The 14056-nt window shown below is 44.1% G+C and overlaps 1 protein-coding gene across 4 annotated transcripts in view; it reads right to left on the bottom strand.

Annotated features, from left to right (window-relative positions):
- The window catches only part of LOC145343414 (neuromedin-K receptor-like), a 72296-nt gene extending 62114 nt beyond the window's left edge, over positions 1-10182 (bottom strand). For 3 of the 4 annotated variants that reach the window (XM_080189640.1, XM_080189643.1, XM_080189642.1), the window contains exon 1: positions 9704-10174. In XM_080189640.1, coding sequence (XP_080045766.1) covers positions 9704-10113 — 410 coding nt within the window. In that variant the 5' untranslated portion in view covers positions 10114-10174. Of the gene's footprint in view, positions 1-9703 lie in introns of all 4 variants that reach the window. The other variant, XM_080189639.1, reaches the window with a different exon arrangement.
- Between the last annotated feature and the right edge of the window lie 3874 nt (positions 10183-14056).

Below are 14056 nucleotides of genomic sequence, written 5' to 3'. Positions count from 1 at the left end.
ACCAATTGTATGACAGTTTCTTAAGTGTCTTCTGAAGATCTAAATACACCCAAGTCCTCTCCACCATTGGGCAGAATCTTTCCAAAAAATGGCAGACTGTTGTTTCTGGCAAGAAATCCAATGCATTATTCTTCAGAAAAACTGGTCGGTTTACTTTCCTGATCTGACAAAAAAAGGGGCCTGTTCCACACCATCATACGGGGGTGCAGGGCCTCAATATGTCAGCAAACCTGGCTGCTCAGCCATCTTTAAAGGGCATTCCCTGTGTAAACCTTCCCTCCAATCCCACCAAGAAGTTCTCGTGGACCCCCTTCCCCAACTACGATTGGAGTCTCAGCATTACTCTCCCCCTCCTCCCCTGATCATTGGCCCCTTCTTCTCTCAACCACTCCCCCCTGCCCCCACTATTGCAACTCCCCCAGTGAGGGGCTGGTAAGATCAGAACCCAGGAATTCGCCAGAGCGAATTGCATTCTCCGGATTCTGAGCATGCTGCCATTCCTGCAGACAGAGAGTGCAGGCTCAAAATTGTCCCCGTTATCTATCATGTTTATTAACATCTCAAAAAACTGCTTACAGATTTGTGAAACCCTGTTCACTCTGCTGATATATCCTGTTACCCGGACTACCTCTTCCATTTGTCCCAGTTATTCTTTCTGGTGATGGAGAGTACATTGCCTGAAATGAGGAAATCACTTAAGGTGATTTCCAGAGCAAATTTTTCATTGTCTAACCATAAAATCACCTTGCTCAACATTACTACTCTCACTGAAATAAAGTAAATTCTTGCAGTTGCTGAATATCAGGGGAACTGACAGAAGGTCAGAAACTGGGCATTCTGCAATGAGAAACTCACCTTCTGACTCCGTAAAGCCTCTCCAACACCTACAAGGCAAGTCGGGGTGTCATGAAATCCTCTCCACCCGACGAAAACAGCTACAATAAGATTCAAGAAATTTGGCACCACCAAGGAGAAAGCTGTCTGCTTTGACCAGCCACTCATCCATTTACTTAAACAGCTGGCCTCTCCACCATTGATTTGATTTGATTTGATTTATTATTGTCACATGTGTTGGTATACAGTGAAAAACATTGTTTCTTGAGCGCTATACAGGCGAAGCATATCATATATAGAGAAGGTATACAGTGAAAAACATTGTTTTCACTGAATATTAAAGATAGAGGGTTGGTAGGAGATGAGGTCCTTAATACAATTACTGTTACTACAGAGGTAGTGCTTGATAGACTAACGGGACTGAAGGTAGACAAGTCCCCAGGACCGGATGGAATGCATCCCAGGGTTCTGAAAGAAATGGCAGAAGTAATAGCAGATGCCTTAGTAATTATTTATCAAAATTTGCTGGACTCCGGAGAAGTGCCGGCGGATTAGAAAATAGCTACTGTTACGCCACTGTTTAAACAAGGTAGCAGACAAAAAGCAGGGAACTACAGGCCGGTTAGCTTAACGTCTGTAGTTGGAAAAATGCTAGAATCCATCATCAAAGAAGAAATAGCAGGACACCTAGAAAAGAATGGTTTCATCAAACAGACGCAGCACGGATTCGTGAAGGGGAAGTCATGTTTAACGAATTTATTGGATTTCTATGAGGATGTGATTAATGCAGTAGACAGAGGGGAACCGGTGGATGTGGTGTTTTTAGATTTCCAGAGGCATTTGATAAGGTGCCACACAAAAGGTTGCTGCAGAAGGTTAGAGTACACGGAGTTGGGGTAAAGTGTTAGCGTGGATTGAGGATTGGTTGTCTAATAGGAAGCAGAGAGTTGGAATCAATGGATGCTTTTCTGGTTGGCAGCTGGTGACTAGTGGAGTGCCGTAGGGTTCAGTGCTGGGGCCTGAACTGTTTACCATTTACGTAGACGATCTGGAGGAGAGGGCTGAGTGTAGGGTAACAAAATTTGCTGATGACACGAAGATGACTGGAAAAGCAAATTGCGTGGAGGGTGTGGAAAGTCTGCAGAGAGATCTGGGTAGGCTGAGTGAGTGGGCAAGGACCTGGCAGATGGAGTATAACGTTAGCAAGTGTCAGGTTATTCACTTTGGTAGAAATAACAGTAGGAAGGAATATTATTTAAAGGGTGAAAAGCTGCTGCAATCTACTGTGCAGAGGGACCTGGGGGTCCTTGTGCACGAATCGCAAAAACTCAGTCTGCAGGTACAGCAGGTGATCAAGAAGGTGAATAGAATGTTGGCCTTTATCGTGAGGGGGATAGAATATGAAAGCAGGGAGGTCTTGCTGCAACTGTACAAGGCACTGGTGAGGCTGCAACTGGAGTACTGTGTGCAGTTTTGGTCCCCTTATTTGTGTAAGGATATATTGGCCTTGGAGGGAGTACAGAGAAGATTCACCAGGCTGATACTGGAGATGAGGGGGTTAGCTTATGAGGAGGGATTAAATAGACTGGGCCTGTACTCGTTGGAGTTTAGAAGGCTGAGGGGGGATCTTATAGAGACTTACAAGGTAATGAAGGGGCTAGATAGGGTAGAGGTAGAGAGATTCTTTCCGCTTAGAAAGGAAAACAGAACTAGAGGGCACAGCCTCAAAATAAGGCGGGGGGCAGTTTAGAACAGAGTTGAGGAGGAACTTCTTCACTCAAAGGGTGGTGAATCTCTGGAATTCTCTGCCCATTGAAGTGGTGGAGGCTACCTCGTTGAATATATTTAAGTCATGGGTAGATAGATTTCTGACACACAAGGGAATTAAGGGTTATGGGGAGAAGGCGGGAAAGTGGAACTGACCCACTGCAGATCAGCCATGATCTTATTGAATGGTGGGGCAGGCACGAAGGGCTAGATGGCCTACTTCTGCTCCTATTTCTTATGTTCCTATGTTCTTAAGGAAAAGAGAGAGTGCAGAATGTAGTGTTACAGTCATAGCTAGGACTGCAGTCTGTACCACCTAAAAGATACAGTGATAATTTTTCCTTATTGCTGGATCAAGATCTTAACTTTTGATCTAACAGCATTAAAGGAAAATCTTCACCACATAGCCTGTGCTGGTTTAAGAAAGTTGATCATCTTCTTAAGGGCAATAAATGCTGACCTGACCAGCAACAAAAATAAATTTTAAAAGACAATATTAAGATAAAGTGCTATGTAACTGCAATATATATATACATATACAGAGACTTTGCCGGGAATTATAGACCTGTGAGTCTTACTTCTGTTGTGGGCAAGGTTTTAGAAAAAATTATTAGGGATAGGATTTATAGTTATTTGGACTGTCATGAATTGATTAGAAATAGTCAGCATGGTTTTGTAGCGGGTAGGTCGTGCCTTACTAACCTTATTGAGTTTTTTGAGAAGGTGACCAAAGAGGTGGATGGGGGCAAGGCAGTTGACGTGGTATACATGGATTTTAGTAAGGCGTTCGATAAGGTTCACCATGGTAGGCTTCTGCAGAAAATGCAGATGTATGGGATTGTGGGTAATCTAGGAAGTTGGATCAGGAATTGGCTATCAGATAGGAGACAGAGGGTGGTGGTGGATGGTAAATATTCATCATGGAGTACAGTTACGAGTGGTGTGCCTCAGGGATCTGTTTTGGGGCCACTGTTGTTTGTAATTTTTATTAATGATCTGGATGAGGGTATAGTTGGGTGGATTAGTAAATTTGCTGATGACACCAAAATTGGAGGTGTGGTAGATTGTGAGGAAGGGTGTCATAGTCTGCAGGGAGACTTAGACAGGTTGCAGAGCTGGGCCGAGAGGTGGCGGATGGAATTTAATGCGGAGAAGTGTGAGGTAATTCACTTTGGTAGGAGCAACAGATGTGTCGAGTATAGGGCTAACGGGAGGACTTTGAATAGTGTGGATGAACAGAGGGATCTAGGTGTGTGTGTACATAGATCCCTGAAAGTTGGGAATCAAGTAGATAAGGTTGTTAAGAAGGCGTACGGTGTCTTGGCGTTTATTGGTAGGGGGATTGAATTTAGGAGTCGCAGTGTAATGTTGCAACTGTACACTACTCTAGTGCGGCCGCACTTGGAGTACTGTGTGCAGTTCTGGTCCCCGCATTACAAGAAGGATGTGGAGGCGTTGGAGAGGGTGCAGAGGAGGTTTACTAGGATGTTGCCTGGTATGGTGGGGAGGTCCTATGAGGAGAGACTGAGGGATTTAGGGTTGTTTTCGTTGGAAAGAAGGCGGCTAAGAGGGGATCTTATTGAAACATATAAGATGATTAGGGGTTTAGATAGGGTGGATAGTGATAGCCTTTTTCCTCGGATGGAGAAAGCTAGCACGAGGGGGCATGGCTTTAAATTAAGGGGGGGTAGCTACAGGACGGATGTCAGGGGTAGGTTCTTTACCCAGCGGGTGGTGAGGGATTGGAATGCCCTGCCTGCTGCGGTTGTAAATGCGTCTAGTTTGGGGGCGTTTAAGAGATCTCTGGATAGGTTTATGGACGAAAAGGGATTGGTATAGGCTAGTGGGTCATTGTTTTTGTAACTGGTCGGCGCAACATCGTGGGCCGAAGGGCCTGTTCTGCGCTGTAATGTTCTATGTTCTATGTTCTATACATCAATAGTTCACACTGGCAGCAGATGCTGTGTCACCAGAAGAAATAATAAAAAAACTTATTTACCCACTCACATATGCTGTCACACATTCACGCACTCACACACATTCACATATTTTTAACTCAGGGGAAGGTAATGTATAGTTGCAGGAACTGTTGAGCCATTGAGTAAACAGAATGATTTGCAGAAATTGTCATTTGTTCCAGAGGACATCATAACTCATTAGTCCAATGCTATCTTTCTTGCTGCTCACTGTTTCAACATATCCTCTGGGCCTCAAATTGCAACTCAGCAGCTTTACATGTGGCGTATGTTGCAAATTTAATATGTATGCAATAGAAAGATACAGATGAAGAATGTAGAAATATCACAGCTTGGAGCTATGCTGTTCTGTCTAAAACTGACAATTTGTTTGATTATTCATTTCCATAAAAGTCTCATGAAAGACATATGATTTCTGTGCACTATATCTGGTGATGTTTTTCTGTTACCAAACGAAACACTTATGACAATATTCTCATTTAATTTAGCCATGACAAATGTTTCAGTGTCATTACTAGTTCTGACCACTGCCTAGGACTTAATAAAATTGATATTTTCTTTGATGTTATAGACAGAGCAAAGTACCATTGTAATTCTCCAGCTTCATACTCCCGAAAGGATGCCTTTCCTGTTGACGATTCATATTGTAGACAGAATTCACTGGAGATTTCAATTTTCTACTCTCAGAAAATCGTACATCTGGGAGCCAAAGCCAAAAGATGATTCTTGACACTACTGCATGCAATGGGACTGCCTAATCACTCCAGCTTGTGGTGTAAACTGGATAAATAGAGTGGGTACATTTGAGACAATAGCAAAAGTCAATTGTTCTGAGGGTTAGGGTTGGGGATACAGTTCAGAGATACGGTTACATTACTCTGATCCCCAATTGCCACGAGGCCATCGGACTATGGCTCCAGCAGTGATATAAAGTAACAAGTTAGCCCCCAGAGCCTGTTTCACTGTTCAGTTATATCCACACCTTTTTCCCATCTTTGTACTGCATCCCTGATATCCTCACCCAACTAAATTCTATCAAAGAACAAAGAAAATTACAGAAAAGGAACAGGTCCTTTGGTTCTCCAAGCCCGCACCGACCATGCTACCCAACTGAACTAAAACCTCCTACCCTTCCAAGGACCATCTCCCTCTATTCCCATCCTATTCATGTATTTTTCCAGACAGCCCTTAAAAATCACTATTGTATCTGCTTCCATTACCTTTGCCAGCAGCAAGTTTCCAGGCACCCACCACCCTCTGTATAAAAAACTTGCCTCATACATCTTCTTTAAACATTGCCCCTCGCACCTTAAACCTATGCCCCCTAGTAAGTGACTCTTCCAGCCTGGGAAAAAGCTTCAGACTATCCACTCTGTCCATGCCCCTCGTAATCTTGTAGAGTTCTATCAGGTTGCCCCTAAACCTAAGTTGTTCCAGTGAGAACAAACCAAGTTTCTCTGTCAGTCTCTGGTACCTCCAACTGTCCCAGCACCCACAACCTTTTTGGGGGAGAGAGAATCCCACATTTATTTGGATTAAAAGGTGTTTCTTGCTATCACTCCTGAATAGCTGATAATAGTTATTAATTTAAGAACAGGCTCTCTTGTTCTAGATCACCTCACAAGAGAAAATAGTTTCTCTGCATCTCCCCACCAGAATACATCTTGCTTTTAATTACCTTACAAACTTTAAAATTCAAAAGAATGCAATCCAAGTTGATGCAACTGGTCCATATAATTTAAGCTTATTAGCTATGGTATCATTTTATTAAGTCTGTAGTGTTTACCCTCTAATGAGGTGGCATAGTGACACAATGGTTAGCACTGCTGCCTCACAGTGCCAGGGACCTGGATTCAATTCTGGCCTTGGATGACTGCCTGTGTGGAGTTTGCACATTCTCCCCATGTCTCTGTGGGTTTCCTGCAAGTGCTCTGGTTTCCTCCCACTGTCCAAAGATGTGCAGGTTAGATGGATTGGCTACGCTAAATTGTCCCTTAGTATCAGGGGATTGGCAGGGTAAATACATGGGGTTACGAGGATAGGACCTGGGTAGGATTGTTGTCGGTGCAGACTCAATAGGCCAGATAGCCTCCTTCTGCACAGTGGGGATTCTATGATAAAGCCAAATTCTGTGTTTAGAGCCAAATGTAATGTTCCAAGCAGGACAACTGCCTTTTTTTGTTTTCAATGCAACTCTTATACACCTTTGAAAACTCTGATTGATGTGATACTGAGGTATTTGGTGATGTCATTAAGATAATGAACGTAGGAATTTTCCACATGCACATTTATCCATTAGCTACTTGTATCAGGCTTCCTGATTTCCTGAAAAGCACCATATCTGGCAATGCTGGCTTATTATTATATTTGGTTTTTGCTGAATGTGTTTGGTGTATTGGAGGAACTTCTTCACTCAAAGGGTGGTGAATCTCTGGAATTCTCTGCCCGTTGAGGTGGTGGAGGCTGCCTCGCTAAATATTTTTAAGACGCGGGTTGATGGGTTTTTGATAAGCAAGGGGATTAAGGGTTATGGGGAGAGGGCGGGAATGTGGAACTGAGCCACGACAGATCAGCCATGATCTTATTGAATGGTGGGACAGGCTCGAAGGCCTAGATGGCCTACTCCTGCTCCTATTTCTTATGTTCTTACATTCTTAAAGTGTAGCTTCATTAGGGACTATTTGTGCCAGTTACATTGTCACTCAAATTTCTGATGGTGATTTGGTCCGATGAGTGATACATACCAAGTATCAAATTTACAAGTCTCCAAACTGAACCATAAAGATTCATCCTGATTACTGATGCCCTGGTTGACTGAGCCAGTATTTAAGGATTCCGATGTGGGAAGAGGCTTAATTGTGGAACTGAAGCATTGTTTGCAAAGACTCAAGCAACTGTCCACTTATATGCCGATGACACTCAACATTAAGTCCAAAGCAGTTGCCAGACTAGTCAATACGAGTATGGTGTCTAACTCTGAATGGAATTAAATTTCCTTCAACTCATGTTGACATTACCTTTTTTGGTTCCATCAACTCCTCACATATTTTTGACAAACTACCTGAAGACCTCCAGCTGCTGTCTAATGTTGCACAACTGCGTTGTCACATTTGACCCCAAGATAAATCTTTTATCCTGCACCTGGTTAGCAACTTTGATCTCTCTGTGGAATATTATTTACTTATCCTCTTCCCGCTCTATACCGTCACCACCATTGTTAATCCTAATTGCTGGTCAAGTCCCCAAAGCCCTCCTGATGAACTTAACCCACTCCAAACTTCAGCTAATCCAAGATTTGACAGCCTCTGCAACACAAAGTTCTGTGTAGCTGCCATCCATGACTTTGCAAAACTTGATTCTCTGACTGCACCCCAATGTATCTACTTAAAACTACACATCCTGATCTTTAGAATCCTGCCACTGTATTGATTCATTTGGTGAATATGGCACTCTCCAGCCTTTTGCCCTGGTGACAGTTCTCCTCTCTAACTCACTGGTCTTTGCCCGTTCTGGAGCCCAGTCAGTCATCCACTGTCCTTCTGTAGGCAATCCCTGGTCCCATCCCCAAAAGAAGGCAACTTTCTTTCAGTTACTCCCTTCCAAACACATCCCTAATCTATCCTTTTCCTTACACAAGGACCATTTCTGAGTTAGCAATATACTTTGAATTATTTAGTTTTATTTTCCCTGTAGGAAGGCTGCATATTTTAATCATTGTGTTGTGCATTTTAGCAATGATAGCAACTGCAACATTTCAGGCACAGTATTTCTTGAGAGGATTGTTAGCTAGACGTTTTCATGAACCCGTCAGCATTGTTTTACAGTCTACCCTGCTGGAACTGTGAGCCGGGAACAGCATGCTGGGAGCATCATGACACAGAGGTATTACCCAAAGGCAGATCTAAACACCACATCGCAACCAATGAGACTTCAGGATTGAAAAAGAAATTGTGAGGAAGGGGTGGAGAAGAGGGTGAACTAGAGTCAGATCAGGTAGAGGGAAAAGAAAAACTGTGCTGTGGAGAGAAATAACAGAGAAACAGAAAATAATGATTATTTTAAAAAATGGCTTTAAAAAAATGACCACATGTTGGAATGAGATTGGGTATTTTAGACTGTTCCTTATCTGGGCTAGAGAGGTTAATTGGCAATGTATTCACATCACATGATTAAAAAGGCGCTCCAGATTTTACTTTCTGTGATTGAACACCAAACTCAGCAAATTCTTAAAAACCGTTGAACTAAGTTGAAGCAGAGAGGATGATCTTCGTTCAATGTCACTAAGACGGACTCCACCTTCTGGGGCTCCCAGCCTGTCCCTAACGCTGAATCTGCCAACTGTCAATATCATTAACACACAAAAAAACGGAAATTTAAAACAAAGAGGGGAAAATGCTGTAAATAATCAGCAGGGCTGGCAGCTTCAGCGGAGGAGAGAAAGTTTTCCAGCTCAGCGAGATTTAGTCAGAACAATCTCCTTTACCTGGATAGTGGAATGATCTGAGATTCTGAGCAGAGTTCAGCACCAAGATAACGGAGTGAAAGGAGCAGCGTGTGTACCAGTGGCTGCTCCCATTGTCATCGGGTGGTGTTTGTAAAAGGGAAGAGATTTTTAAAAACCGAGAAATGTGATGGAAGCCTGCTAGCTCCCACTCTAACCCACTGCCCTTTGCTCACCGCACCAATCCAATCCCTTTCCAAATCACTTGTATTGCTTCTGTCTCAGTAGCAGCTTGCTATTCCTCGGAGCCTGCCTGTCTTATTACAGATTCAGCAGCCAGTTTAAACCCTCTCGCTGTTCTATTCCTCCCCCTCTTTAAAATGGTTTTTATTACATTTTTGAATGTTCCAGGCTGCAAATCCGAATGGTCCTCCCAGATCCTCTTCGATCTTGTTCGATATTCAGACTCTCCAGAGTCCGGGACTATTGAACTCAGAAGTTTCCGCGTTATTTCAGGACAGACACCTTTTGGGAGTTTTGTTTGGAAATTCCATAAGATGCTTTTTTTATGTGCCGTTATTTTTGTGGTGATTTATGGGGGTGTTTGGGGGACTATTGGAGACTGAGAGGCTATAGAGGGTTACTAACTACCCGATGGGAGTAAAGAGGGGCTCCAGATCCTTACCTGTCCACAGCGATCGCTGCCATGGAGTAGATGCTGGCGAACATCGCAGCGATGGGGAAGAAGTTGTGGAAACGGCAGTAAGTCTCCCCGAAATACCAGTCGTTGTGAAGGGCGTAAATGAAATTGACTAAAGTGTTGAAGGCGGCCATGGAGGCGTCCGAGAAAGCGAGGTTAACCAGGAAATAGTTAGTGACCGTCCTCATCCTCTTGTGAGCCAGGATGATCCAGATAACGATGAGGTTGCCAAGGACCGCCACCGCCACCACTGAGCCATAGGCGATGGACCAGAGGGCGATTTGCCAGGACGGCTGCACGAACTGGTTGGTGTAGTTGCCCAGAGTTTGGTTGGAGGGAGCTGCCTGGCTCTGGTTAGCCCAGATGCTGGTGTGGTTGGGAGCTAGCGTGCTCATCCTCTGGGCTGAGGTTGCCTGAGCTCCCAGAGTCCAGGCCAGTGTCCTCCTGCCCGCTGGGATGGCCATGCCACTGGAGCCAGTGCGAAAGTTGCACTCCCAACGCCAGAGCACACACCGCTTCTTTTAATATGTGGCGGGGGAGCTGGGGGAGGGTTTGATGCAAAGACACAAGCTGGCAATGGATAGGCTGGGATCAGTCAGAGACCAGCCCACACCACACCCCCCCACACCCCCGTCCGGCCGGCAACAAGAGGGGGCAGTGTGAACTCAGCCCCGGGCAAGCTGGAGGGAAAAGCAGCTGCTCCAACCTGTTGGATGTTATTATGCTGGCCCCAGCTCAGGAAAGTATCTGAGCCCAAATCTACATAACCCGGGGTGGCCAAGAGGGCTTACACTTGAGGAATATCACCCTCGGAAAACGGTGTTTGAGTTGGAATTTCTGCATTCACATAAACTGCCAGCTCTGGGCTCCATACACAGTCCTTATAAATTGGTTCATCTTGTGAGTAATCTTATATCAGAAGGTTCCCAACGCAACTTCTCGGGTTATTACTTAGTAATTGCTAAATCGATAAGGAGCAGTTTAATGAATATGTCTAAATGAATGTCTATTCCATAAGTATAATTCCCTAAGGATTTGAGCTCACATTGCAGGCTGCCACCAGCTCTGTGCCGAGACTGCGTTTTCCTAGCAGGAAGCTCCTAGACTCACCCCAGGCTAGGCACTCACATTGGAAATAGTAACAGGATCAGGCCATTCAGCCCCTTCAGCCTGTTTCCAACTTTCTGTTAGCACCCAGTGGGTGTGTCCTTTGCCCCATATCCGTCGAAATCATCAATGAATACAAGGTCAGCTCTGAAAGCTGCAGTTGTCTGAATTCACAGTTATTTGAAGGTGTGGAGCATTTCTCCGAATCTCTGCGAGGAGAAAGTGTCACTCCTGAATGTGTAGCTCTGATTTTGTGATCACTGTTCACTGGGGGAAAGAAAATGACTCTTTACATCGACCCGACAGTACTGGGGAAAGAACGAAGATTAGCGCCTGAGCCCTGAACAATATTCTCCTCTCAGCCAGAATTTCAACTGGGTACTCCTTTCACTCTCTGCTTGTGGGATCGTGCTGTGCATCAATTGTCATTACACTTTAAGGTTAATCGATTAGCTGTGAGGTGCAAGGGCATAATAAGACTCCCTATAATTACTGCTTCTTGCCAGAATTATTGCACATAATATGTTTGCAGAAATTGCAGGTTGGGTAGTATTATGTAAACTTTTTTACAGTACCTTTTTTCAATCCTGTGCTTAAATCAGTGAAGTATTTCCTACTCTTAGAATCAAACCTACACAGGAGAAACAACATACAGGTATCCCATGAGTTTACAACTACCTCCACTCTTCTGAAGATGGTGCAGACATTCACCTCGGGTGATGACAGACCTTCAACTATATGAGGCATCATACACAGCCTCAATCCTGTCTTCATCTGTCATCCCTATATATGTTGCCTCTTTTTTGAAATGTCACCCCGGTAGTAAGCTGCCGAGGAAGGTGCAGGCGAGTCTAATGGGTTGGCTCATTTCCATTTCCATTAATATAAACAGGCGTGAGAAGCTGAACCCGCTGGAAATTTCTGCATAACCTTCAAAGAAACGGTCCGATGCTGTCTTTACAATAAAGTGATCCGGCAGGGACAGTCCTTAGCTTTTTAAGCTCATTCTGGAATAATCTCAGCACAACGGAGAGAGTACAGTGCAGATTCAGGGGAATGATACAGGCAAAATACTGAGGATGCTGGAAAATCTCAGCAGGTCTGACAGATGTGTGGGGAGAGAAACAGAGATAACGTTTCGAGTCCGGGTGGCTCTTCATCAGGAGAATGATATCTGGGCTAAAAAAAATTATTTATGAAGACAAGTGGCACAAAGCTAAGCTCGCGTTCCCTTCAACATAGAAGATCAAATTGGGGAGTTTAAAATGATTAAAACGATTTCCTCTGGCGGTAGACCCCAGAGCAAGGAGGAATAACCTTACAACGGGACAAAGGCACTCCAAGTGTCATATTATGAGGCAGTCTGCTTGATTGGCACCCCTTCCACCATCTTCAATGTACACCATTTCCATCAACCCCCACACAATGGCAGCATTGTGTACCATCTACAAGATGCATGACAGCAACTCACCAAGGTGCGTTTGACAGCAATTTCTAAACCCACTACCCTAGAAGGACAAGGATAGCAGATAACAGGGAACACTCCTACCTTCAAGTGCCCCTCCAAGCCGCACATATCCTGACTTGGAAATATTTACAGTAAGGAGTCTCACAACACCAGGTTAGAGTCCAACCAGTTTATTTGATAGTAATCTCACAAGCTTTCAGAAACCGTGTTCCTTTGTCAGGTGTGTGGAAGGTTCTCATATTTCATTTGGAAATATTTAGCCATTCCTTCATTGTTGCTGAGTCACAATCCTGGGACTCCCATTGTGGGTGTTCTTTCAACAACTGGACCACAGCAGTTCAAGAGGGCAGCTTGCCACCAACTTCTTGAAGGCAATTAGCAATGGGCAATAAATAGTCTAACCAACTCCGCGTGAATGAATAAACTACCCCCACCCCCTGACTACACTACCCCCCAAATGGCCACCTAGACCACCCATCACATCCTGACTATCCACACCAAATCACTCAGCTCAACTACCCACCACTGCCCTGAATACCCACCACCTCTGAATACCCACCACCTCTGAATACCCACCACCCAACAACCTAGAAGTGGGGATTCCAGAAGTGGGGATATTCACTGATGATTTGCACAATATTCAGCACTTTTCACAACTCCTCAGATACTGAAGCAGTCTATTTTGAAATGCAACAAGATCTGGACAATATTCAGGCTTGGGCTGATAAGTGGCAAGTAACATTCGCACCACATTCAAGCCACACAGTTTTGTCAGGACAGGCACATCCCCACAAAAATGAAGATGGAAATGGCAGGATTCGGGAACTATAGATGACAAGGGAAATTGTCAACTTGGTCAAAAGGAAAAGGAAGCATACGACTGGTCTAGGCATCTCAAAACTGACAAGGCCCTTGAGGAGTATAGTGAAAGTAGGAAGGTACTGAAACATGGAATTAGAAGGGCTAAAATAGGCCAAGAAATGTCTTTAGCAAACAGGGTCAAGGAGAATCCTAAAGCATTTTATGCATATGTTTGGAGCAAGAGAAAGAGTAGGCTCACTCAAGGGACAATGGAGTGAAGTTATGTGTGGAGCCACAGGAAGTGGGTGATATCCTTAATGAGTACTTTGTATTGATATTCACCAAGGAGAAGGACATGATGGATGTTGAGGTCACGGACAGGTGTGTGAACACTCTAGAGAATGTCAATATATCGAAGGAGGAAGTGTTGAGTATCTTAAATTGCATTAAGGTAGACAAGTCCCCAAAGCCAGATGGGATATATCCCAGGTTACTGCAGGAGGCAAGGGAGGAAATAGTTGGAATTTAACAGATATCTTCACATCCTCTTTGACCACAGGCAAGGTTCCAGAGGACTGGAGAATAGCCAGTGTTGTTCCCTTGTTTAAGAAAGGAAGCAGGGATAATCCAGGAAATTATAGGCCAGCAAACCTGATGTCAGTGGTGGGGAAGCTTTTGGAGAAGATACTGAGGGATAGGGTATATGCATATTTGGAAGAAAATGGACTAGTTAGTGAAGGCAGCATTGTTTTGTACAAGTCAGGTCATGGCTTATCAACTTAATTGAGTTTTTTGAAGAGGTGACAAATATAATTGATGAGCGAAGGGCTGTGGATGTAGTTTCTATGGACTTTAGCAAGGTTTTTGACAAGGTCCCACATGGCAGACTGGTACAAAAATTAAAATCATAATGGATTTGGGGTGGGCTGGCTAGATAGACACAGAACTGGCTTGCTCATAGA

This window comes from Carcharhinus amblyrhynchos, chromosome 5 (genome assembly GCF_965287045.1).
Source record: "Carcharhinus amblyrhynchos chromosome 5, sCarAmb.v2.hapA, whole genome shotgun sequence".
Taxonomy (NCBI): domain Eukaryota; kingdom Metazoa; phylum Chordata; class Chondrichthyes; order Carcharhiniformes; family Carcharhinidae; genus Carcharhinus; species Carcharhinus amblyrhynchos.
The sequence above is the reverse complement of the archived record's forward strand: the minus strand, read 5'-3'. Positions and strand labels throughout refer to the sequence as shown.